The following is a 27,342-nucleotide window of genomic DNA, read 5'->3' on the forward strand; positions in this document are numbered from 1 at the left end:
CATTGGGATTGGTCATAGTGGGTGGTATGCTGATTTGGTTGAAGTTACTAGATTTTTTGACCACGTCCAGCCCACATGTGTGCTTGAGTGTAGATACACAAACACCCTATCCAGGCCCCCTCGTCCACATGGTCCCGTTTTCTTTGATTCGGTCTGGGCTTCCCGCCTGCTTTCCTTCTGAACAAAGTCTACCTTGACTCACAGGTTCCCTCTGTGACCCTTGTGCACATGTGACTTTGGTCTTTGAGAACAGATGAGGGGGGTGATGGAGAGCAGGGGAAGAACTGCTCGTGGCCCCTAAAGTTGTGTTTAATGAGGTGCTCACGACAGTGACCTATGGGGAAGAAAGGGGGATCAGGCAGCCCAGCAAATAAATAAGAATAAAAGTTTCAGAGACACAGTGGATGTGAATCCAGCCACTTAACATTTCTGTGACCTTGAATGAGTCTCTTCCTTTAGCAGAGACTCAGTTGCCTCCTCTGTAAAATCGGGAATGAAAGGAACATTGGGTGGTTTAGAGGATGCAGTGAAATTACACCCGGTCAACCCTTTGGGGCGGCACCTGGCACTTGGTGAACCCTCAGATAACAATGGTTGTTTGGGGATTTCCTGTCTCTGGGAAACCTTCTGACCTCTGACATGCACATCCCCAAACTCCCAGCCCCTCTCAGATCCTGAGCCCCTCACTAGAACCTCCAGGCCGGAGTGGGAGTTGGATATGACCTAATCACTCTGTATTACCAAGGACCCTTTGATTTTGGCTCCTGTAGGTTCCATTTTTAAAAGATTTTCTTTCCTCCAAAAGCCATGCTAAATGCTAATGTATTCACTCTCCGAAGAGATAAGCAGCAGGCCGCATGAAGTGTATGCATTTCCCACAAAAAGCAAAGGCACGTCCGGGGTCCCAGGGTCCCATTGAGTAGTTTCCACGCACACGTCCTAGGGAGGGAGCTGGAAGCCAGGCAGGTGCCCACAGCGTGCTCAGGACCCTCTGGGCAGTGTAGGATGGGGCTCGTTTTCCACTAGCGCCTGGGACCCTGGCCACAGCGCACCCATCTCAGAGTTTACACGTGAAAGTTGGAACCTTTTCTCCAGGACACACCAGGGAGGCCCCCGACATGCCAGGATTGGAGCTACTCCCTCTCTCATGCCTTTCTTAGAGGTGTGTTTCCACCCCCAGTTCCCTGGACAGAGGGATGGAGCTTGCGGTGCCCTTTCGAGGGCCTCAGAGGGAGGCAGCCTGGTTTTGTTCCACTCTGGGTTTGGCTCGGTCAGCACCCTCATTTTCCTTTCCGCATCCACTGATGACACTGACCGCTCATGACAGCCTCAGCGCTCAGTCAGACGCCCTTCCAGGTTAGGAAGCAAAGCGGTTGGGGGTGTGAGGGTGGGTTGAACAGACACCGGTACATTTTGTTTCCGTGAAACACATTTCCCTAAATTGATTTCAGCCCGGCTGGTACCTTCACACTCACCGCTGGCCGATTTTCCACCTCCTAAGAGGGAACCCCTCACACCTCCGCTCTCACTTTCTGCAGACACAAAACCACTGTGTGGACAGCAGTGCGTGTCGCTCACGGGTTTGTCTGCAGACCTTGAACAGGCTCCCGTATACCCGTTTTTATGGAAGGGCGTTTTCTTTCTCCTTCCCTCTCTGCTTCTCTTTCTCTCTCTTTTCCAGGTTCTAGGTTGTTTTGTCGGTCTGGTGGTGGAGGGTGGAGAGTGAGGGGATTAGTGTCTCTGTTTCGAGCTTCTGACGTTTGTGATTCCAGCCTTTTTTGAGCTCAGCCAGTCACAGCTGTCAGCCTTGAGCTTGGCTTCTCACTGCTGAACTGTGTTTACAGCCACCGAGGGCAATGGTGACTTTCACTCCAACAAAGCCTGGAGTATCTCAGAATTGTACAGAGGGTGAAAGGGCGACATGAGGGAGTTTGCCTGTGGCTTGGCACGGCACGAGGAAGGAAGCGACTAGATCCTTCCAGTAACTTCGTAGCCAGCATGGAGTAAGTCACTTCTACGACTTCAAATTCTGCATCTGTAAAATGGGAGAATTGGGATAGAAGAGTTCTGAGGTCTGTTCCTGCTCAGACATTATAATTCTGGTACCAGGCTTGTGGGACTGGAGCTAGAGTAAAAAAAGGTGGGGGCTTGGGGCTTCCCTGGTGGCGCAGTGGTTGAGAGTCCGCCTGCCGATGCAGGGGACACGGGTTCGTGCCCCGGTCCGGGAGGATCCCACATGCCGCGGAGCGGCTGGGCCCGTGAGCCATGGCCGCTGAGCCTGCGCGTCCGGAGCCTGTGCTCCACAACGGGAGAGGCCACAGCAGCGAGAGGCCCGCGTACCGCAAAAAAAAAAAAAGGGGGGGGGGCGGGGACTTAATATTGAAAAAGGTAGAAATGCATTGACGCTGGAGGCATATTAGGGCAATAAGACGGTCCCTACCTTCAAAGTGTTTGCCAGCCCCTGTACGACGTGTATGCAGAAACACTGAAGGAACAATTTCACTCTGTGACAAGTTGAAAAAAACATCCTACTCCTGTCACTCAAGTCATAGCAGTAGCCTAAGGAAAGAGCCCCACCCTGGGCAGTCTGCATGTCTGCTGTTTTCTTTTCCCTCAAGCCCTGAATGTGGCATCCTCTTTCCAAAAATCAATTTGAATTTAATTCTACTTTCGGCTGCCTGACATACAGTGTCATACTGTCCAGCGTTATTTCCCCGTATGTGACCTCTGACTGTCACATGACCCTTTGAGAGCTGCCTCTTTTTTAACCCCTCAAGAGACCCAAATTTGTGGCAGTCACTAGACTTGTGCAAGATAATCCAGAGAGAGCTACAGCTCTTATCACAACTGTATAGTTCTCGCTTTAGCTACCTCTGTGATTTGCTGAAGGCTAGGTGATTTGTCGGGGCCCAGACTGAAGTCCAGAAGTTGCCCTATTGACTTGTATTGATGATAATGTTGTAATTCTTGCCCTGTCCTCCCCAAATATAAAATTGTTGGGTCGATCTTCACATCACTTAAGTTTTACATGGCTAAAACTTAGAGCGAAACTACGTGGTCTACTGAGATATGCCTGTACCTAGAGCTCTGTGGCTGCTACAATTTACAACATCGAGGCGATTTGTCTTTATTTAACTGCACATCAAGCGTAAGACCAACCACAGGGCTGTCAGCAAGCTGTGTATATTCTTCTTAGTGTGGTCAGTTGTATTATTTATCAATTGTGGTTTTGATCCTCCAAGAAGAAAGCCAGGAGGTGGAAAGAAATAGCTGAGGGCCCTGGAACTCTATGCTTCTGTTGTGAAAGCAATAATTCGACATGCAATTATCACGTTACTGTCCTGTTACTTTTGAACACAGCATCACACTTGGACTGTTGGTCTTCCTTACTGATCAGGGGATTCTTCAAGTTTAATGGCTTCTCTGAAAACAAGTAAACTTGGAGTCCCTGGGGCTATCAAAGCAGGGATTGTAGAGCCCCCAGGAAAAGATATTAGGAGAGTGACTGTTCATTCGTGCGTGTGTGTGTGTGCGTGTGTGCACGCACACGTGTGCACAGGCATGTCTACCATGTGCAGGCACAGTGCTAGGTGCTGGGGGTACAACAATCAGCATTTCACAAGATAGGTGTGATTCTGCCCTCCTGGAATTTCCTGCCGGTAAATAAGTAGCTAGTTGGATAAGTGCTGCTGTGGAGAAGTCCAGGGTGCTGAGGGAAGAGCGGATGGGTACTTGACTCATTAGGGGTCAGAGTCGCTTCTAGACTGGGTCCGAAAGGATGGGTCACGTTAACCAAGGGAGTGGAGCTGAGCTTTCCGGGAACCAGGTGTTCTGACACTTTGCCTTCTGCCCCAGAAGTCTCGAAAAGCCATTTTGAAAAGACAAATGAAAAAATAGGAGCTGAGTAGTTCCTAGTGAAAGGTATTCATTTTAAATTGGTGTCCTTTACTCTGAGATCATTTTATTGTTTCCTTTAGAGTCCTACTCCAGTACCCTTTATTTTATTACGTGAGGGCCAACATATAGGAGGGTTTCACCTTTTGAATGTTTTATTTATTTGTCAAAATTAGAAATTGCTACTTTCACCTCTTTTTTTTTTTTTTTTTTTTTTTGCGGTACGCGGGCCTCTCATTGCTGCGGCCTCTCCCGTTGCGGAGCACAGGCTCCGGACGCGCAGGCTCAGCGGCCATGGCTCACAGGCCCAGCCCCTCTGCGGCATGTGGGATCTTCCCGGACCGGGGCACGAACCCGTGTCCCCCGCATCGGCAGGCACACTCTCAACCACTGCGCCACTAGGGCAGCCCTCACCTGAATTTTTTAAGATGATCCAAAGATCTGAGGACCTCTCCATTAGCCCACCTTGCCTCTCTGAATCAGCACCTTCCTCTGCTCCTATCCAAATCCTCAGGGTTCTCGATCCCCCCCATCTCCATTATGATCCTATTGTGCAGGGAGCTTCAGGCCAGTGATTTTCCTAAGGGTTGACCTTGACCTTCCACGTGACATGGCAGAGGGCACAGCCCCAGAGTGACAGAGCTGATGGGCCTAGAGTTTAGGGCAGCAGTGGTAGGGGTGGGGAGAGTGGAGTTGATGTGTAGAGTCTGAGAATCATGAGGGAGGGACACTCCAGTAGGGCCTCATCAGGAGCCAGACCCATCGTCTCACCTCCTCTCACCCCCGCCCCGAATGAACGTCAGACTGTTCCCCGTGCATAAATGCCTCTCCTTCTCAGGTATTCTCACATCCACCCACTTTTCTGCAAGCCACTGCCAATGCCTTTACTTTTATCCCTCTTCTATCTAGTCCGTCTTCCACATTCCTCCAGAAAGCTCTTTGGAAAGAATGAACCAGATCATTTTATTCTGGTCCATAAAAGTCTGCCAGGGTCTCCTTAAAGCTTTCAGGACATTGCCCATCTTCTATAACCTGGCGTACAGGGTCCTTCCTGATATGGCCGTCGCTGACCCCTCCGGCCTCATCTTGTGAAGTTGCTCCCATGCTCCCACCTGTGAAACCACACCAGAAGACTTGTAGTGTCTCAGTCTTCTTAGGCATTTTCAGGCCTCTTGACTTCCTGGAGCTTTTGCCCTTTTCCCTGTTCCCTACACTTGGTCCAGGGTTTATTCTTCCTGTGAAAACCTCAGTGATATCTTGTCCCCCTTCACCTGGATAGGTGTCATTCCTCTGTGCTTCCATCACGTTCAGCACTCCCTCTGTTATAACATATATCGTAAGAGAAGGTAAGAGAATACTAGTTAGAGTCTGCGGGATCCAACAGGCTGGGGACCATATCCTGAATTTGACATCTATGAGTGAAAGGGAGGATCTTGGAAAAGTGGTGTCACCCCACTGAGCCCTGGTTTCTTCCCCTGCAAGTTGGGGATGCTCATGCTTAACACATAAGGTTTTTGTAAAGCTTCAAAGAGATAATATAAAAAAGGACTTCAACAGTGCCGGTGTATAGGAGACTCCCCCAAATGGCAGGTTTTATTAGTATTATCACATTGTGTTGTGATCATCTGATAATTTGTCTTGCTTCCTTCATAAAACTGCTAACTCTTTGATAGTGAAAAGTGTTTCTCATTCATATTTTATGCCCAGTTTCTAGCTTAAAGTATGGTATATGATATAATCTCAGTAAGTATTGGAGAATGAAAGAGGAAAAGACTGAATAAATAATATGCAAGGAGAAAGGAAGTTAAAAAGGAAAGAATGAAAGCGGGCAGGCAGGCAGGGAGGGAGGGTAGAGGAAAGGTAATGAAAGAATGACTTATTCAGTAAAATAATGAAAGAATGGTCAATTTTTCAGGTGATCCTTCATTGGTACTGTTACATTTTTCTGAGATTGCATGTCAAGCTTCCATATAAAAGCTGTTATTTTTGAAACCAATCATTCAGGATTCCGAGAATTTAGTAAACTCTCTAAGCATTTTTTTCCTGTGCCTCTTCTTACAAGAGAGGCAGCGTTAGGCATTTCTGACAATGAAACTAAGCAGGAGAATAAAGTCCAGATCATTAGGGCCCTTGGGATAAAAGTACAAAATCCAGGTTTTAGAACTGGTCACAGTTTGGAGAAATCTTGTTATTTGGAACAAGGATATGGATGCAATAAACATTCTGAGGTTTATCTCGCTTTAATGACTTGCTTTGAGTGGCTTTGATCTTTGTATTTGATAATCACTTTCAAATGGTCTGGTGTGTTCTGGAAGAGTGGAGGAGTGGTTCACGGACTTGAGATCCTCCTTAGGAATGACGGACTGCAATCAGAATTGGGAAGGAGGCAGTGTTACAGGACTTTCTCTATGACGTGTAGAAGCAGGGCAACTGCCTATGAGGAAGATGAACATACTGGTCCAATGATGGGAACAAGGGTTCACTGATGGAAGGGAGACGCCGTGAGCGTTGGGACCTAAGATCAATTTCCTCTAGCTCTGTGGGCAAGCTACATAGAATTGTGCATGTTGGGGCCTTTTCATGAGTTGGGCACTCTTTTTTTTTTTTTTTTTTTGCGGTGCGCGGGCCCTCTCACTGCTGTGGCCTCTCCCGTTGCGGAGCACAGGCTCCAGACGCGCAGGCTCAGTGGCCATGGCTCACGGGCCCAGCCGCTCCGCGACACGTGGGATCTTCTCGGACCGGGGCACGAACCCGTGTCCCCTGCATCGGCAGGCGGACTCTCAACCACTGCGCCACCAGGGAAGCCTGAGTTGGGCATTCTTTCAGGGACTTTCTTGTGTATTACTTCCTTGGATTTTTATATTCCGCTTTCTAGGTTGAATTTTGTCGTCCCCATTTACAGATGAGGAAATTGAGGTTCAGAGATTGAGTCCCTTCTCCAAGGTCACAGGGCCACTTGGTAGAAGAGGGAGGATTTGAACCCTAGTCTGCCTGTCTCTTAAGATGTGGCTTTTTTCCAAAAGATAAGTAAGGCCAAGGATGCCGACAGTCAGGTCTTGGTGTGTAATTCCAGAAGAAAATAGTAAACACAAAAATATGCGTAACCAACTTTGACATGCGTATGCCCCACTTTCATGTCATTGACTGAAGAATAGACTTAAGTCCAGAACCTTTCTATCTTGAATTCTACCTAAGAACATTTAATTATGAACGTAACAGAGAGTCTTACTGTGTAAGACTGTTCTCTGCATGGGCTACAAGGAGAATAAGGGTCCAAGGTATTCTATTTAAATGTTACACTGTCATATTTAAATAAATTTCCCTTAAAAAAAAAAAAGATGTGGCATTTTCTGTAGCACTCTGCTGCCCTTTCCCTTAACTTGAAAGAGTTGTCCCCAGCCTCTGGCTTGGAAGTGGCCTGTTCTCAGCTAGGAGCATCTCAGACAGAGCCTCCTCAAATTGAGGGCATCAGCACATGGCTGACACCATCCCTGTAACCCACCTGCACCTGTCAAGGGCCCAGGGAGCAGGACTTTGGCAGGACACCTCTCAAAGATCTCAGCTATCATTTCTGCAGTGGGGAGTCAGTTTGCTCCGAGTGGGAATAGAAATAGGTGCTGGTCAGTCTTGATCTGGGCTCACGGGAATCCGTACCTCCGACCAACCATCTTTAAAATGGGAGAGCCAGTGTATTATGCTTCTAGGACTGGAAAAACTTGAGCCTTTCGTGATTCCATTTGAGGGATTGTTGTTGCTGGTCTGCATTTTGAATGTAGTTCCCTTTTGCTTCTCATTCAGTAAAACAGGCCCTGACCGCCCTCTCATTGAGATTATTACAGTGGCACCATCTCAGGCCAGTGCTGGCACTCACCAGCGAGGGAGATGCATAAAGAAAATATTCTAATGACAGTTGAGTTGAGAGAGCTTTGATCTCCCTCCAGAACTGCTCTCATGGCTTTGAAATGCAGTTTTGGCAGAGGGGTAAAGTCTGGGCACCTTGGCTGGGCGCCCCCCCCCCCGAAACTGACATTCCAGGGGACCCACAACCTTCGCAGGAGGAGCCAGGTACAAGAGCTGTGCAGGAAGAAAAGAGACACCAAGACACCCCTTGACAGGCAGTTGGGGAGAGGATCTAAGTGAGGAGGGACTTTCCAACTTAGCCCAACGTTTCCCGAACTCTGTTGGTTATGCTGTTATTTGATTTTTGGCAAAGGCAGAGGGGGGACGGGGGGAAAGGATTACGGTCAAATATGTTTGGGAATACTTCATATGCTCTCTGTCTTATTCCCATTTTGTATATTAAAGGCTCTGAAAATTCTTGCAATTAAAAAATATATGTATTTTAACCTTGTTTAACAGAGCGTGTCCAAAGCCATCTGACTTGAAAACCCTTTTCCTTTAAATATGCCTCTGCTTCTTGTGGATTTAGCCTGCTATAGACCGTGATTTGGAAAACACGCATAGTTCACACGCTCACTGAATAGATGGGGACTCTGAGCTTCAGACTAGGCAGCTGAGCATCATGGGAATGGGCCAGAAATCCAGGCAGTGTAGGTTCTGCACAGGGTGTCCAGCTGAGGAGGAGGGTGGATGCTACAGTCCTTCCCATGCCTGACTCTCCAAGCTGTGCCCCCTTGCAAGGAGCTATGTCCCACCCCCGCCCCCCGAAGGGAGAGGTGACTTTATTAGTTGGTGCAAAGGTGCTGTCACATACAGGCTAGTGAAGAGAGGTCTACACCCCTTATTTGATACCTTGGGGAAGTCGCTTCACTTGCTTGAGTCGTGGGCTTCCTCATCCTGTTTGAAGTGGTGCGATTTACAGGAGAGATAGGTGCTCGAAAGCTGCCAGCCAGAGGTAGCTCTGTCTCTTGAAGGAAAGTTTTGGGGAGACACAGAGATGATAAAAACTTGACTTCTACCTGCTTGAAGCTTACCGCAGCCTGATGGAGAAGACAGTGACGATAACACAGAGCAGGGCGATAGGTACTAGAATCCAACGTAGGGGACTCTGGGGAGGGAGAAGTCATCTTCAGCTAGAGGTGGTATTGATGATTTTGATGTTGCTAATCATTTTCATTGTAATTAATATAATAATAATGCAATAAAAATAGCCTAGGCTAGTCAGTGAGTGTCTTCAAATGTGCCAGACACTGTGCGAGGAACCTTTTCTGCACTGCCTCTGGTCCTCCTGACACCCCTGAAGGGTGGACATCATCGCCCCATTTTACAGGGGAGGGTGGTCCGGAGTGGCCACACGGTATACATTACATGTAAGCTGAGCTTAGCAGGGAGGGTAAGATTTTAAAAGGCTGAGATTCAGGAAGAGAGCTCATAAGGCAGAGAAGAGAAACTGATGGACATGCTTCATGAATGGGCATGATTGGGGAAAACCAGAGGTTTTCGGGATGAGGAAACCATAGTAACTTGAGTTGGAGTTTGTGGGAGGGAGAAGGAGATTGGGTGGTAGGGATGAGACACTGAAAGCCGAGATGGGGAGAGCCACCCGGAGGGCAAACTGTCGGTTTAGGTTTCTTCCCAGTAGGAGGAAATAGGAGACCGGAATATGGAGGGGACTTTGTGCCAGCGTGGCGCTCATTTCATCGCTCTGGTATCCCCATGAGCTAGCTGAGACTCAGAGAGGCAGGGCAACTCGCCCATGGATCTAGGTCTGTCTGTCTGTCCAACTGAGTAGTACCTGCGCATAAATTAATAAAGACACAGAGTTTGGGATTTGGATTGATTTGGGGGCGTAGTTTTTTTTTTTAAAGAGATTTCGCCAATTTATAGTATACACAGGGGGCCAAGCTCCCCGCAGTGGCAAAATGGGAAGCAAGTGGCCCTGAGCAAACCCTTTTCCTTCTCTTACCAACCCATCTCCCTAAACCCTAAGGATCCTTCTCAGTTTGACCTTCTCTGCTTCCTCCTCCATCCATCAACAGAGGGAATAAACAAACCTTAAAGAGATGGGGGAGGAAGGTAAATACATGGATTCCTGTCCCTAGGATTTTCCCCCCGATACTTTTGGGAGACCCCCAGCTTGGCTCTGAACTGGTGGGAAGACCTCAGCCGGCAGAAGGAAATCTTTTGGCCACAGAGCCGTTTTCCTTTGTGTGGCCCCCCCGCAAAAAAGAGCCGGAGAGGAGAGGGGCCAGTGGGATCAGGGGCCTGAGTGGCCCCTCTTTTGGGAAATGGGGGCTTCTCAAAGTGTGAAGAAAAAAAAAACACCCACATACAAGCAAGGGAGAGGCCTCAATATCCCACATCTCTGCCTTGGGCCAGGACGAATACCACCCCCTGAAAAGATTGGTTTCTGCAATTATATGAGAATAAACAACCAATTAAAACATCTCCCTGCCCCTGCCCCACCCCTGTCTTCCTCTCCTGAAGCTTTCTCAGCCCGGAGCAAAGGGGCAAAGAGGCGACTTTCTCTAATAGCATTTGTGTTCTCTGCCTGAGAGAACGCTTGATGGAAATGGACAAATCAATTAGAAAATAATAAATAATGTGGAAAGGGCCGATCCAGGAAAATTTTGGCTTCTCTGTGTTTTCATTCTCCTCCCACACATTGTTTCCTTTCACAGTGGCCCTGAGTGAGCTTGGACTTGAGGGTGAGGTTGAGGGAAGAATTGGACACATCTAGATTTGGACTTGGCCTTGTCTGTATTTATGTGATCTCTGAACCCCTGTTCCTTCATCTGCAAGATGGGGATAAATAATAGGAATTGCTAAACATTTCCCGGGGGTTTCTACGTGCCAGGTATTATTCTAAGCCCTTTACACTTTCTTTATTAACATCCTAAATCCTCAGAACAACTCTATGAGGTAGATACTATTATCATCCTTGTTTTGTGTATGAAGAAACTGGGGTGCAGGAGGTTAAGTAAATAGCCCAAGGTGACCCAGACATCCAGTGGAAGAGCTGGATTCAAACCCAGGACTCTGGCTTGAGAATGAGCCATCCTACCCACTCTGCTACGTGACTTCAAATACTGCAAAGAGGGCTTCCCTGGTGGCGCAGTGGTTGAGAGTCCGCCTGCCGATGCAGGGGACGCGGGTTCGTGCCCCGGTCCGGGAGGATCCCACATGCCGCGGAGCGGCTGGGCCCGTGAGCCATGGCCGCTGAGCCTGCGCGTCCGGAGCCTGTGCTCCGCCACGGGAGAGGCCACAGCAGTGAGAGGCCCGCGTACCGCAAAACAAAACAAAACAAAACAAAAATACTGCAAAGAGATGGGACAACAGGTGTAGCTAGCACAGGGGCTGGCACACAGCAGAAGCTTACTGCATGCTGTCTTTCTCATTCCTCGTCCCTCCTCGGATCAGAAAACTCATTCAAGCTCCTTATGAGGCTTCTAGCCTAAAGAGCTGAAGGTGGGCTCTCTGGGGAGAGGAGGTATAGCGGCAAAATTTCGGGTCAATATTTCAGCTTCCGTGGCTGTCCTTGGACTTACTAGCCAGCTCAACCTATACACAGATGTGCTCTTTCTAGGCCTTCCTTGTGTCTCCAACTCATGCTCACCTTTTTTGGAAAAGCTGCGAAAATTATCGTCACCTGACTATCATGGGCTCTTGATCAGTGGGCGGCCATGAGTGCACTGTAAGGTCTCAGACATATCTTATTGCCGTCGGAGTGGAGGTGTAGGTTTGTGACCCATAGAAATGTCCTGGGAAGCACCAGACAGCTGTTATTAATCCCAGTATATTGATAAGGAAACTGAGGCCTCATAGGAAGGAAGTGCTGAAGCTGAGACTGGGACCTAAATGTTTTAGGTTTTCTATTTCCCAATGTAAATTCAGCTCCATCAACATCTCCGAGTGCTTGCCCAGTGTCAAGCCCTGTGCAGAGAACTGGGTAAACAGAGATGAATTAGGCACATTCCCTGCCCGCTGGGAGCCACAATCAGTGGTAGATACAGACAGGTAGAGTGTTTGGAATGGTGTGAGAGCGAGTACTCATAGGAGGTAGATGAGTACAGAGATGGTAAAGGGGGTGGAGGTGAGATGGGACTCAGGGAAGTCTTCCTGGAGGAGTGGTACCAGAATGGACTTCGGATTTGTTCATCAGGGGATAAAATGGGAGCCAAGTCCCTGACAGAGGGAACAGCGTGAGTAAAGGCACTGAGGATAAAGCCACTGCATCTTGGGGGGGCCGGCGGGGGGTGCTACAACACACAGTGAGAAATTCAAGAGAGGGAACAGAGGGAGAAGAAGCTAAAGGGGGAAACAGGGTCTTGCAGGCCCTGCTGGCGATCTCTGACTTCACTCTTTCATATGTGGGATCCCCTTCTGTGATTCCAGGAGGGAAAGAGAAAGGCAGCATCGTTAGTGTTCTACTGGCCCCCGTGAGAAACCACACTGGGAGAAAGGGAAACTCTCCCAACTAGCTGTGTGACCTGAGCGAGGTACGAAGGCTCTGTACGCCTCTTTTTCCTCCTCTGGAAAATGGGGATAATAATACCACCTACCTCGGTGTTATTGAGAAGATTAAAGGTGATAATCCTTGTAAAGTCAGACCACATGGAAGGGCCCAACAAACGTTAAATATCATTACTCAGAGGCTTTATCTCACCTACGACATCAGGCTGCCTGCTTGCTTATTCATGTATGTTTTTATTCATTGATTCATTTCCAACTTTACTCAAGAAATGCTTACCAGCTGTTCACAAGGATTCCTAAGAAAGAAGATGGCAGACATAAAATGGGGCTGAAAGAAGCACACGGGTGAGCAAGATCCCTCTGTCAATTGAGAAAACGGTCCATTAAATAATATGCCTCCAAGAATATACAACAGAGAAAAGGCAGCCTCTTCAATAAGTGGTGCTCGGAAAACCGGACAGTTACGTGTAAAAGAATGAAATGAGAACACTCCCTCACACCATATACAAAAATAAACTCCAAATGGATTAAAGACCTAAATGTAAGGCCAGACACTATAAAACTCTTAGAGGAAAACATAGGCAGAACACTCTAGGACATAAATCACAGCAAGATCCTTTTTGACCCACCTCCTAGAGAAATGGAAATAAAAACAAAAATAAACAAATGGGACCTAATGAAACTTAAAAGCTTTTGCACAGCAAAGGAAAACATAAACAAGATGAAAAGACAACCCTCAGAATAGGAGAAAATATTTGCAAATGAAGCAACTGACAAAGGATTAATCTCCAAAATTTACAAGCAGCTCATGCAGCTCAATATCAAAAAAACAAACAACCCAATCCAAAAATGGGCAGAAGACCTAAATAGACATTTCTCCAAAGAAGATATACAGACTGCCAACAAACACAAGAAAGGATGCTCGACATCACTAATCATTAGAGAAATGCAAATCAAAACTACAGTGAGGTATCACCTCACACCATTCAGAATGGCCATCATCAAAAAGTCTACAAACAATAAATGCTGGAGAGGGTGTGGACCCTCTTGCACTGTTGGTGGGAATGTAAATTGATACAGCCACTATGGAGAACAGTATGGAGGTTCCTTAAAACACTAAAAATAGAACGACCATACGAGCCAGCAATCCCACTACTGGGCATATACCCTGAGAAAACCATCATTCAAAAAGAATCGTGTACCACAGGGTTCATTGCAACTCTATTTAACAATAGCCAGGACATGGAAGCAACCTAAGTGTCCATCGACAGATGAATGGTTAAAGAAGACGTGGCACATATATACAGTGGAATATTACTCAGCCATAAAAAAGAAATGAAACAGTTATTTGTAGTGAGGTGGATGGACCTAGAGTCTGTCATACAGAGTGAAGTAAGTCAGAAACAGAAAAACAAAGACCGTATACTAACACATATATATGGAATCTAAAAAAAAGAGAAAAAAAGGTTCTGAAGAACCTAGGGACAGGACAGGAATAAAGACGCAGACGTAGAGAATGGACTTGAGGACACGGGGAGGGGGAAGGGTAAGCTGGGACGAAGTGAGACAGTGGCATGGACATATATACGCTACCAAATCTAAAATAGATAGCTAGTGGGAAGCAGCCGCATAGCACAGGGAGATCAGCTCGGTGCTTTGTGACCACCTAGAGGGGAGGGATAGGGAGGGTGGGAGGGAGACGTAAGAGGGAGGAGATATGGGGATGTATGTATACGTATAGCTGATTCACTTTGTTATACAGCAGAAACTAGCACACCGTTGTAAAGCAATTATACTCCAATAAAGAGGTTAAAAAATAATAATAATATGCCTGTGACTGACCCAAAGCTGTATCATTCCTATTCTGATCGGAGAATCACACTCCACAAGGGAAGCGGTCTTATTTATTGTGCGCCTAGGATATGCCAGTCTCTTTCCAAAGGCCATTTCTTTCTCTCTCCAACATATGTTTGTTCGGTGTATTAAAGAGCTGATGATCGTAGCGTGGGGAATTAATTTACTTTCCGAACATGGCAGTCTATATTCTAAATATCTACAATGGCAGCTACCCCAAATGCCATATCCCTTAGCCTATTTTATGGGCAAAGAAATAGAGGCTTACAGAATGCAGAATCATCCACGGGAGGCAGATCACGCCCCAGCGTAAAGAGCATACGTTTCCAAGCTAGACAGAATTGGCCTTGAAACCCAGTTCTGCAACTTCGGGCAACCTGTTTCATCACTTTGGACCACATGTTGCTTATCTTGAGAACAGAGTAATAACACCTCCTTGCAAGGTTTGAGTAGAGATGCAAAGTAGGCCTCCTGGGACAGCTTTGTATTTGCCAAATACGTGGTCCGAGGTCCATAGTGAATGAATGAAGTTGGGAAGACGCCAAGGCTAGAATACATGTTATCTCTTCCATGGTCTGTTCTCAATCTATATCCACATTATGTTGCCCTATCCTCAGTCCATATAGCAGAGTCCTTAGGGGCACAGATGTTGACTTGAGATAAATCTAGGTTTTAAACTGAACTCTGCTATTGTTTATAAGCTGAGCAGTCTTCAAGTTTCTTAAACTCACAAGGACTTAATTTTTTCATCTGTAAAATGGGATTATCTCACTTACCATAGAAGATTATTGGAGGCAGTCAGTGAGACGATGTTTATAAAATGCTTAGCCAAGTGCCTGGCACATCGTGACTCAATTAATTTGGGAGTACCTGTTTTTTGAATACTACCTTTTTTGGATGGTGATGACAGCCAAGGTTCTTTTTCTCTTACAGAGCATACTTGGATGTTAATGAGCTGAAGAACATTCTTAGACTGGATGGATCAACACACCTCAATATCTTCTTTGCAAACTCCTCGGAGGAGGAATTGGCAGGAGTAGCAACTTGGCCGTGGGACAAGGAGGCCCTAATGCATTTAGGTGAGAATTAGAAACTTCTTCAGGAAGAAATTGGATTAGTACAGGAATACGTTTAGTAGTAAGGATGATGATGATGGAGATCATGGTAGTGATGATGGTGAACAACCTATTTACTTATCACTTTTTAATTTTTCAAAACTCTTTAGCATTCCTTATCTTTCACACATCAAGTGATGCTTTGAGAAATATCACAACGTTATTAATCCTGTTCTACCAATGGAGAAACTTAAGATCCAGAGAGGGAATGGGACTTATCCAAGGTCACAAATCAGCAGCAGAACCACAACTGAAATTTAAATTTCCAACTCTCTCCATCTGTTGCTTTCTCTTTATACCCCCTGCCTCTTAGTTCATGCAGATATCTTCTCTACCTAGTAACCACATTGTGCTGGCCCAGCCAGTGATGGGTTGACTTGAAAGATGCCAAAGAGGCAAGAGAGAGTTCGTAAGAACTCCCTGTTCCTCCATATTCCACCCAGCAACACCACCAGGAACTCTTCTTACATTCAAATTATTCAAATCCATAAACAAGACAGACGTTTACACAGACCAGTCACCAAAAGTCAGAAATGACAGTGGTTTCTGAACCAGGCCCTGTAAGCAAACGTTGTTCTTTAATTTTTCCATGCTCTCTTCCAATACACGTCTATAGGTAGACATGCGTTTTTCAGCTTGTGCATGTTTGAAATCATAGCATACGTGCATGTCTTCTTTTTCACTTAATATTCTTTTTTTTCACTTAGTATTATGCTATCTACATTTTCCCATGTTGAACAGTCTTCAAAATTACTTCCCACCCAACTTTTTTTCATTTAACATCACAAGAGGAAAACATCTCTCTAGGTTATGTCCAGTTCTGTAAGGCAAGATATTTTTTAACAGCCACATAATGTTCCATTGACTGAGGGCACTGCCATTGATTTGGCTCTTTTCCCCTTGTCAGAATGTTCCTATTATGTACACCAGTGAATAGTGATGACTCAGTGAGTACCTTCATCTGAGAATGTTAGGGCTCAGCAGAGTGATGGTGCTGGATCTTTCCTCAGGCCTGTCTGGTCTCCTGGTGATACAGCCAGAGTCCAGCAGCTGCTCTAAATCCACAATATCTTGGAGATAAGGGACTCTGCAACTTCAAACAATAAAGTTGTGTTGAGTCAAACTCTAGACTGAGTTCCCTCCAGACCACCGTCTTTTCCTAGTTGTTTTTAAGAGAGTGAAACCAATTTGTGTGTCTGTGTGTGTGCACACACACATATGTGTGGTTGTGTAAATAGATAGAAACAAAAATAAATATCCAGTGGTTCTAACTGGGTGGATTTTTATGCCCTAGGAGACACTTGACAATGTCTAGAGAACATTTTGGATTTTACAAATGGGGGAATGCTACTGGCATCTAGTGGGTAGAGGCCAGCGATGCTGCTAGATCTCCTCCAATACCCACAGTAAAGAATTATCCAGCCCAGAATACCAGTAGTGCTGTTGTTGAGAAACCCTGAGATAGATGATGGGTGGGTAGACAGATAGACAGGCAGCCCTAGACAGACAGGGGCGAGGCGAAAGAGAGTGTGCAGCTGAGGCAAGCTGAAGCTGATTAGCTCGTGTCACATGCCTAACATGGTGTATGGTAATTTTGCTGGTTCAGGGCCAAAATACATGGTTGTTCTTAGCTGTGACTTAACGGGATGGCCTTAGGCAAGACTCTTTCCTTCTCCAGGTCTCAATTTCTTCAGATTTTAAAGGAATAGGTTAGACTTAGAGGGTCTCCAAGGACCCTTCTCAGTGCTGAAATTCTGTCCTCTTGGAAAATCAACCAAAAGCGTCATGATCAGAGTTTTAGAAGGGTTGAACAGCGGGCTTCTAAAATTAGAGAGAAATACTCCTGATAATACCGTGAATCTCAGAGACTGGCTCAGGACCAGGAATACAGAAGGCTATAAATCCATAGCATGTTATAGGATCTCAGGATGATGTCAGCCTCCAGCTATGTCACCTTTTAAGAGAAGCAGTGGAACAGGGCGCAAGCTCTGTGCTGTCGCTCTGTGAAAAGGGGAGCGTTGGGAGGGGATGAGGTGAAACAGACAGAGCCAGGCTGGACATTAAGTCTGCAATCCTGTCATTATCCCCGGAAATACCTGAGGGGTCCTGCCAGCCTCCCATTCCCCGTTTACCTCAATGTTAAAGCTTCATGGAAAGACAGAGAAGCATTGGCGCTCTCTATCGTAGCTGTTTATTTTAGAGCACGCCAGAGATGCAAAGTCACTTTCCCAAGATGACACAGCCAGTGCAAGACAGAATGAAGATTGCAATCCATGTCAAGCTAATTCCAGCTGGCCTCCAGGCTGCCGTCTCCCCATCCTGAGACATCTTGATCATAAGCAACTCCTCTGCAGTAGGCCCAATCAAACCCAATTTATTAGAACCATATATATATATATATTTTACCCTCTTTTCCTGCTGTTATGCCACGATCCCTGGAAAAAGCCTTGGGTGGGAAGGTGATTATGTTTCATATTATGATTGACAGAAAATAATTGAGAGAGATTTCCTGTCTCAATTTCTCTTCCTCCCTGCCTCTGCCTCCCCCTTCTCACATAGACACGCGCGTGCACACAGCCCCACACATCCTCTCGTACATCTTTATCTTTGTGCTGGAAGGCTCTGAGCAGTTCAGAATTAATAGACTCCATGAGCCCCATGACTGAGCAGCCTCGCCCTCCCAGCAGTTCAGTCCGAGATAAAACTACCCCCATGCCTGCTCCAGGCTTGCCAGCACAAATCAGCACGGCCCTGGCTCCTCTCCATTCTTTCATAAGATCCTGCTCTGCACACAGTCACTGCTTGCAGGTTGCTCAGACTTGCATCTTAACCTTCCCTTAAACACACTTGGATTTCCTTCTTTTTTCTTTGGCCACCCCGCGTGGCTTGTGAGATCTCAGTTACCCGAACAGGGATCGAACCTGCGCCCCCAGCAATGAAAGCACCGAGTCTTAACCGCTGGACCGCCAGGAAATTCCCCACACTTGGATTTTCCAGTTGAAATATCTCTCTGCCAGCCTGTATGTATTTCTCCAGTGCCTAAAAATGAACATAGAGCCATGCTATCCATTGATTTTCCTGACATCTGGTCCATCTATCTGCCCAAGTGAAGCAAAGCCCCATCTTTTAAGACGTGGGGTAGATGAGGAACGCACAGGCAGGTCCTCTGGGGCTGTTGTTAAAGTACTCGCTCTGCTTCTGTAGGTCTGGGGTGGGGCCTAAGAGTCTGCGTTTTTAGTCACCCTCCAGGTGATGCCGGTGCTGCTCGTTCTTGAGCTACACCTGGAGGAGCACGTGGTTAGACAGTAAGTAGGGCACCTGCTGTGTGTCAGGTGCTGTGCCGGCTGCCTACGCGTGATTACTTAGGCCTCACAAAACATCTTTAATTGGGTCGGCATTCAGCAAATATTCAACATACATTTAATGAGATGCCATCTTCTGGACCCTGTGGTGAGCATCAGCAGTAGGACTCAGATTAAGATCCCTGGCTCTGGAACCCAAGGATCTTGGGTTCAAATTCCAGCTCCCCATTTACTAATTCGATCATGGGCCAGTTCCTTCACCTCTCTGTGAGTCAGTGCCCCTCTTACTGGGTTGTGAGAGGATTCAGTGTGATTATACACATTAGACACTGAGCACAGAGCCTGAGGATACATAACGAATGCTCAAGAAACAGTGGCTGTTTTGACCAGTGTTATGATGGTGAGCGCGCCATGGTGCTGGACTTCATGAATATTCACTCTCAGAGGGCACAGAGCTGCAGAAACGGGATTCAGAGATGGCAAGCGATTTGCTCAACTTCACAGAGTTAGTGAAGGCAAAATGAGAACCGGAACCGAGGTGTCTCGCCATGAGGGCTTCATGTAAGCAAATGCCTGTAGAGTGTTTGTGAACCAGGGCATGCCACGCTTCCTAAGAAGTTGCAGCTGAAACGCTGGCCAGCCCAGAAATCAAAGTCCTTGAATTCTGATTACGCCCCTTCGTCTAAGGAGTTTGAAATCCCCTTGGTTAAGTTGCCTCACTTTTTTAGGCATCGGTGTTTTCAACTGAAAAATGAAGGGATTGCACAAAATGACTTGAGACTCCTTCCTACTCAATCAGTGATTAGCACCGCAAGTCGCAACAGCTCTCAGCAGTGGAGTCATCGGGTGGAGAAGCCTGTGGTTACTCTGGGCAGCACCCCATTTACCCTTGGTTGATCTGGGGATACCTGCATCAGGAAGCAGAGCGCCCAGTTTGCCTAATCCTCTGGCTTTCCCCTTGCAGGTGGCATTGTCTTGAATCCATCTTTCTATGGCATTCCTGGGCACACCCACACCATGATCCATGAGATCGGGCACAGCCTGGGCCTCTATCACATCTTCCGAGGCATCTCAGAAATCCAGTCTTGCAGTGACCCCTGCATGGAGACAGAGCCCTCCTTTGAGACCGGAGACCTCTGCAGTGACACCAACCCAGCCCCAAAGCACAAGTTCTGCGGTGACCCGGGGCCAGGGAACGACACGTGTGGCTTTAACAGCTTCTTCAACACTCCTTACAGCAACTTCATGAGCTATGCAGGTAAGGCCCACACTCTGCAGGGTGCACGGGGCTGGGTGTCAGACGTGGCCTCTGGTCCTGGCTCAGAGAAGCCTCGAGCAAGCTGCTTGCCTTTTCTGAGATTTCTTCATCCCAACAATTCCTTATCCCAAATAATCAAGATAATATTCCTTCCGTGAGCACCTCGTGGACACAAGGAAGATGTTGTATCTGAGGGCTCCTCAGAAAGATACTTCAGGCAGCTCACCAGGACTGAAAGTAGGGAAACCTGCGCAGAAGGCCCAGCTCTGCCACAGGGCCACCTAATGCCTTGGGGTCTGTCACATGCCCTCTCTGGGTCCCGCTTTTCTCAAGAAAGTGGAATCTTTGGAACTGACCTCCAAGGTTCCTCCTAGTTTTGCAGCTGTAGTTTTCTAAGTTGGTGGTGCTTGAAACTTTATTTATTTCTTTGAAACTTTTTTTAAAACACAGAACTCTCACATGCTCCTTTAGTGTTTTATTATAGAAAAAAATAGAGTGCTTTTGCAAATATGAAATTATTACATAAGTTGGTTATGTTTTTCTCCTAACTGCATATATCCTTTCAAAGCCCTTTTTCATACCATCAGTAACAGCGTTAAAGACTCATTCTTTGGATTCTAGGATGCCCTGTACTTCCTTTTAGTGTATATCAAGGCCACTTCCAGCCCCTATAACATCTTTGGCAAATCAGAAAAAGATATCCCTTCCTTAGGGCAGTCACAGCCCTCACTACTGGCCGCCTAACCAAGAGCTTTTGGGTAAGGCACCACCTGCAAAATTGCGCATGGTAGCCCAGCATCCAATTCTATTATAATATTCAACTTAAGTGTTCCTTTCCACCAACCAAAACAAGCGAGCTCTGTGAAGGCAGAGCTTTGCCCCTAAATACATCACTGTATTCTCAGTACCTAGCACAGGGCCTTGTGCTTTAAAAATGTTTGTTAAGAAGAAAGGGAGGAAGGAGGGAAGAAGGGAAAGAGAAACGCAGGAGGGGAGGAAAATGAATACAGTCTCTAATAACAGGCATATAAAATTGATTCTTATCAATAATAATATTTCTACTTGTAAAAAAGCTTACTGTTCATAAAGGACTTTAATATACACCATCTTATTTAATTCTCACAAGAAACCTATGAGGTAGGAACTATCACCATTTCATAGGTGACAGTACAATCCATAGGCTGACTGAAGTCTTTGGCCCCAGGTCGCACATCTGACTCAAAGGTTTTTGTTTTGTTGTTTTTTACAATGGAATTGCTTAGTTAAATCTCTAATTTTATTTTATTTTATTTTTTTAACATCTTTATTGGAGTATAATTGCTTTCCATTGTTGTGTTAGTTGCTGCTGTATAACAAAGTGAATCAGCTGTACATATACATATATCCCCATATCTCCTCCCTCTTGCGTCTCCCTCCCACCCTCCCTATCCCACCCCTCTAGGTGGTCACAGAGCACTGAGCTGATCGCCCTGTGCTATGCAGCTGCTTCCCACTAGCTATCTTTTTTACATTTGGTAGTGTGTACATGTCCATGCCATTCTCTCACTTCGTCCCAGCTTACCCTTCCCCCTCCCCGTGTCCTCAAGTCCATTCTCTACGTCTGTGTCTTTATTCCTGTCCTGCCCCTAGGTTCATCAGAACCATTTTTTTTTTTTTTTAAGATTCCATATATATGTGTTAGCACACGGTATTTGATTTTCTGTTTCTGACTTACTTCACTCTGTATGACAGACTCTAGGTCCATCCACCTCACTACAAATAACTCAGTTTCGTTTCTTTTTATGGCTGAGTAATATTCCATTGTATATATGTGCCACGTCTTCTTTAACCATTCATCTGTCGATGGACACTTAGGTTCCTTCCATGTCCTGGCTATTGTTAAATAGAGTTTCAGTGAACACTGTGGTACATGACTCTTTTTGAATTATGGTTTTCTCAGGGTATATGCCCAGTAGTGGGATTGCTGCATTGTATGGTAGTTCTATTTTTAGTTTTTTAAGGAACCTCCATACTGTTCTCCATAGTGGCTGTATCAATTTACATTCCCACCAACAGTGCAGGAAGGTTCCCTTTTCTCCATACCCTCTCCAGCGTTTATTGTTTGTTGATTTTTTTTTAATTTTTGAATTTTACTTTATTTATATTTTTTATACAGCAGGTCCTTATTAGTCATCAATTTTATGCACATCAGTGTATACGTGTCAATCCCAATTGCCCAATTCATCACACCACCACCCCCACCCCTACTGCTTTCCCCCCTTGGTGGCCATACGTTTGTTCTCTACATCTGTGTCTCAGTTTCTGCCCTGCAAACCGGTTCATCTGTACATTTTTCTAGGGTCCACATATACGCGTTAATATACAATATTTGTTTTTCTCTTTCTGACTTACTTCACTCTGTATGAGTCTCTAGATCCATCCACGTCTCAACAAATGACCCAGTTTCGTTCCTTTTTCTGGCTGAGTAATATTCCATTGTATATATGTTTGTAGATTTTTTGATGATGGCCATTCTGACCACCAGTATGAGGTGATACCTCATTGTAGTTTTGATTTGCATTTCTCTAATGATTAGTGATGTTGAGCATCCTTTCATGTGTTTGTTGGCAATCTGTATGTCTTCTTTGGAGAAATGTCTATTTAGGTCTTCTGCCCATTATTGGATTGGGTTGTTTGTTTTTCTGATATTGAGCTGCATGAGCTGCTTGTATATTTTGGTGACTCCAAGTATTTTTTTCTCTCGTTTACTCTCATGCCTCTCTTCAAATGAGACCTAGCTGAAGGCTGAGTGGGATATTGAGCACTTTGGGTGGCTTTCGAGCTCTGTCCCACAGATACGCCTCGGGGGGCTGCCCTGAGCGACTGTGTGCCTCTAGGCCTCCATCTCTGCTTGAACCAGGGGAGCCCCCTTCCCACAGTTTTCCGTTTCTGTTGGAGTTTTGCCTCAGATTGCATTTGAAGAGAGGATTTCCCTCCTGAAACCCAATGAATTCGATGATTGCCCGTGGGTCTTCCTGGTTTCCCATTTGGGCTGATGACCTCTGGGGGCCTCTCCAGTTTAAGGTTCCTACAGTTCACACCTGAGGTCTCTTGAAGAGTCAGTGCCTACCCTTGGCACCGTAAACGGTCCTTAGGTTTGCGTCTCTAAAAAAGACCCGAGTACTGGGTATTTCCTCAAAAGCAGATTCCCGCTGGGCTCCCATTCCCAGCCAAGCCTGCATCTCACATCCGGTGCCCTGTCCTCTCACAGGGCCCTGCTTTCGTTCCATTTCTATAGCACCTTTCCTTGGCCAGCTCAATGCACATGGAAAATAAACAATAACATGAGTTTGGAAGTTTGCCGGCCTCTTAGGGGTCAGGAGCTGCCACTAGCTACCAGACCCCCATAAACTAAATCTTTTTTTGTTCCCCTTTGTACAGATCTAAAGGGTGATTGATTTAATGTTGTTTTTTTAAAGGAACCCCTCAGCTCAGTGACCCATTAACAGCAGAACTAATTCACTGAGCTACGATAACAAACTTACACCCGCAAAAGCATATTCAAGGCAACCACGAACTTTGAAATGTTTGTTTTCCTTAGGATCTCTGATAGATGAGGTGACAAAAGCAGCTGGATGAAATTCAAAATGCAGACCAGGATCGGGTTCTCAGGGCTGGGGAGAGCAATGCACAGGGGGTTTGCAGTCAAGGCAAGAGGGTGGAGACCTTGCCGGCTCAGCTGCTCCGAGTTCCTTCCTTCCTGGGTCCTCCAACTTGCTGCAGAGCTGTATGTGTTCTGTGTCTGCGCTGCCCTGTATGGTAGCCGTTAGCCGCGTGTGGCTGTTGAACCCTTGAAGCACGGCCAGTGAGACTGAGGAACTGAATTGTTAGTCCTAAGTAATTTTAATTAATTGAACGTGCCTGGTGACAGGTCTACAGAGATTACTGAGTACCTGTGGCATGCCAGACGCTGTGGGAAACACTTCTTAGGCTTGTCTCATTGAATCCTCAAAATAACCCAATGGAGTAAATGCAATTACTATTGCACCCATTTTACAGATGTAGAAAGTGTGGCTTAGGGAGTTTAAGTCACTTTCCCAGGGTCACACAGAAAAAACAAGGCATGCCTTCTATTGCAGAGCCTGCATTTAAGCAAGAATTATTTGGCTCCCTTTCTGATACTGGGGAAGTTTAAGAGAGTCCCAACTGCTCAGATTAAGCAGACACCAGGCAGGTGATGGGGCAAGCCAGGTCGAGCACCGGGTGAGTGCGGTCACGTTGAGCTGTTAGATAATCCCCAGGCAGATAGAAGGGCAGCAGCTCAGATTTTACTTCCTGAAGGTAATAGGCCATAGGGAGCCAACCAAGAGGACCCTCCAGACCCTGCCTCCTCAAGAGTGTGGAAACCAGGCCTTCCCCGCCCTTTGGGAGCAAGTGTCTTGTCTCCGTTGTTCTGTGTGTCTCTTTTAATATGCACATACGTTTTGACCCAGAAGTCCCACCTCTAAGAAGTATATCCTAAGGAAATAAATCAGTTGATGTGTTTAAAGGTTTAGTCCTAAAAACGTTCTGAGCAATGTTTATTCTCCAAATATTAATTAGACATTTACTGTCTGCCAAGCATAGAAAAGAAGTGCTTTTATACGTGTGAAAAGACAGAAGCTTCCTACAAGTCCAAAGAGAATGGGTTGCTGAAGTAAATCACAAGGTACCTATATGATAGAACGTTCTGTGATCACTGAGGATGCATAGCAGATGGCTGAGGGCCACAGAGCAGAGTAACCTAGTGGTTCAGAGTGTGAAGTGCGGAGTGTGGGGACCAACTTGAATCCTCTGTGTGCTAGCCTTTGACCTCAGGCCAGTTACTTCTCTCTGGGCCTGTTACTTCATGGATACCAGGGAGGTTAATCACCCTTACCTTGCATGACAGTAGGTGAGATTGTACAGGTGAAGGCTTTAGATCTGTCCTTGGTACTATAACTCGTGCTCGATAAGTGACAATTAGTAGGATTATTTGTTCAGTTTAGCGTGAAAACAGCCCAGAGCCTAATGTATAGTGTAAGACCTGGAATATATATCATATATCATCACAATTATATATATGATGTTTGTGATAAGAATTACAGAAATCCACTGTAGATATTCACATCCATCTACACATACATATATGTGTATACTAGATATTAATTGTATTATCTCTAGGTAATGTTTACAGTAGCGTTTGTTTCTTTGCAATATTCTAAGCACATTCCAAATGCTCTACAGTGAATATAATCACTTATTGCTGTTGCTGTCATTATCATTATCATTATTTTTAAAACAACAAAACGGCAGAGACTTTTACAAAGGGCAACTCAGTTATTCACGCACTAGAAATGGGTTAGCTTGTTAAATGCTTTCATCAGCTGTAGGAAGCAGTTAGCATCACGATTCCTTATTTTACAGCGGGTAGAAATGAGGCTGTCAGGGATCAGCATTGTGCCCAAGACTCCACGGGGAGCGGAGGCCCTGAACCTCCATGCTCTGTGCCCTTCCAGTTATGGATGGAAATTGTTCTTGAGAGCAGAGTTTGATTAGAAAACTCAGGGCACAACTTCAAGAGCATGGGGACTGGTGCAGGCCCCCAGAATACTGAAATCCCCCCAAAGTCCTTTCTGCTTGGGGACAACGTGGGGACAGAAGAACAAGATGGGTTGGCTGGTCCTAGACACAAGGATCAAGTGGCCACGGATATCAGGAGGGAAAGCCTGTGATGGCAGAAAGCTAAGAGGGGCTGACCCGAGACGTTAGCTAATGGAGGCAGAGCCTTTATGATAAACAGAAACCCGTACCTCACCCAAGATTCTGGTAGCAGTTCAGCCTCTAAGCGATCTACCCTGGGAGGGACATTTTCCGACTAAAGCTTTAAAGTTCAGGTACAGTTCTGTTCTCCTACCAGGTTCTATCACCTGTCCATTTTTCAAACTTTTTATTGACAGACATGGAAACGGCTAATGTTTAAGTTAGAAAAGGAAAATATGCTTCTTTGGGGGAAGAAAAGCAAACAAATCAGAAGGTAGAGAGGAAAAACATTGAAGTTTTTCTTCTTCATTCATCTTGATAAATGCTTTATACGTTCCAGCTCGTGGAGTCCACACCACAGCTCTAAGTAGTGGGGTTGATTTAAGTGTCCCCAGTTCACACACAAGGGACCTGAGTTTTAAAGTTACTTCCTTGTTTTGGAAATGACTGACTAGAATTCTCTTCTGTGCGTGTGCCTCCAGGTACAGAGTCATCCCCCTGTTGACAGAGGGATGTGTTATTTCTAATATTTTTACTATGTAAATGGTGCTTCAGAAGACATCCTTGTACATATGTTTTCCCTCGTGTTTGTTCATGAGTATCGATCTGTTGAATTCCTAAATGGGATGTTGTGAGATCAAAGAGAATGACTATTTTACGTTCTGTTATTTTTTCCTGTTCCTGGTTTTCCAGCACTCACCCACCTTAGCGCATATGCGTGCGCACACACACACAGGCACTATTCCCGGTCCCGAGGCAGTGAGCGTTCATTGAGCATTGGTCATACCTCTTGATGTTGCACTTTTCATAACCCTCAGCAGTGTTCTGACATAAGCACTCTTGTTATCATCATCATCTCCACTTTACAGATGAGCAAACCGAAGCACTGAGGGCATAAAATCATTTGACTCCAGATTCCTGACTCCAGGTTCCTCATGCATGAATCTAACTACAGAACCCCTACTTCCTTAGCCATCATGTCCTTCTCCTGCCTGTAGCCTATCGAGTGGCTTTTCCAAAGCTTTCAGGATGAAGTGCAAAGTTCATAGTAACAAAGGAAAATGCACCTAATGATCTAACGCTGCTTAGACCATCAAGTGCATTTGGACTCTATTCTCCAGGCAGTGGGGACCCATAGAACGTTTGGTATCCAAGGATTTACATGGGGGTATCTGGGCTTGAGAGTGATTTGTGTAACTAGCCACTCTTTTACAGTGTTTTCCAAAGGACACCCAATGTATGAAAGACTTCCCCAGGGTGCTGGAAAGGAGACTGTCAAAAATTGCTAAGGGGATCGGAGGCAGCTTCTGTGTGTAACCTCCTTGTACCCCATCCCTTCTCAAAGCTGGATTCTCAAGGTCATGTCCAACTGCCCAGCACCTGCCCAAAGTTATTTTCTGTTTGTTTGATAAGGGGAAGTGAGTTTATGCTGCGGGACTCCCAGTGGCGGGTTTGTTTTAAGATCTGGCGATCTCCGTGCTCCTCCGTCTGGGGCCCAGCTGCAGAAACCCTGACCAGGCGGACACCTCTGGGAAGTGGTGTTTTTGGAAACCAAGCCAAAACAGCGCCTTGCTCTGCCCCTGGGGCAGCTGAATAAAGCTGTTGGAGGGAGAGATGGGAGTCCAGCTTCTTCCTTGGGGTGGGGGGTTGGGGGCGGGTGTGGATAAGTCTCGGGTCGTGGCCTTCATTCCGCATCCTAGAAAAGAGAGACTAGAATTGAAGGTCGTTAGATCTAAAGACATTAAGAGATTGTATTCCAGCCCCCCTCAGACTCAGGCTCCACTCC

At 46.1% G+C, this 27,342-nt stretch overlaps 1 protein-coding gene across 4 annotated transcripts in view; it reads left to right on the plus strand.

The window, feature by feature from the left end:
• The window catches only part of PAPPA (pappalysin 1), a gene marked incomplete at its 5' end in the record, with an annotated part of 543,378 nt that overhangs the window by 328,418 nt on the left and 187,618 nt on the right, over positions 1 to 27,342 (plus strand). For all 4 annotated transcript variants that reach the window (XM_079927208.1, XM_079927210.1, XM_079927209.1 and 1 more), the window contains 2 exons: positions 15,055 to 15,200; positions 19,503 to 19,796. In XM_079927208.1, the coding sequence (XP_079783334.1) occupies positions 15,055 to 15,200; positions 19,503 to 19,796 (440 nt within the window). The remainder of the gene's footprint in view (positions 1 to 15,054; positions 15,201 to 19,502; positions 19,797 to 27,342) is intronic.

The sequence above is a fragment of the Stenella coeruleoalba genome (genome assembly GCF_951394435.1).
Source record: "Stenella coeruleoalba genome assembly, chromosome: 7".
Taxonomy (NCBI): Eukaryota; Metazoa; Chordata; class Mammalia; order Artiodactyla; family Delphinidae; genus Stenella; species Stenella coeruleoalba.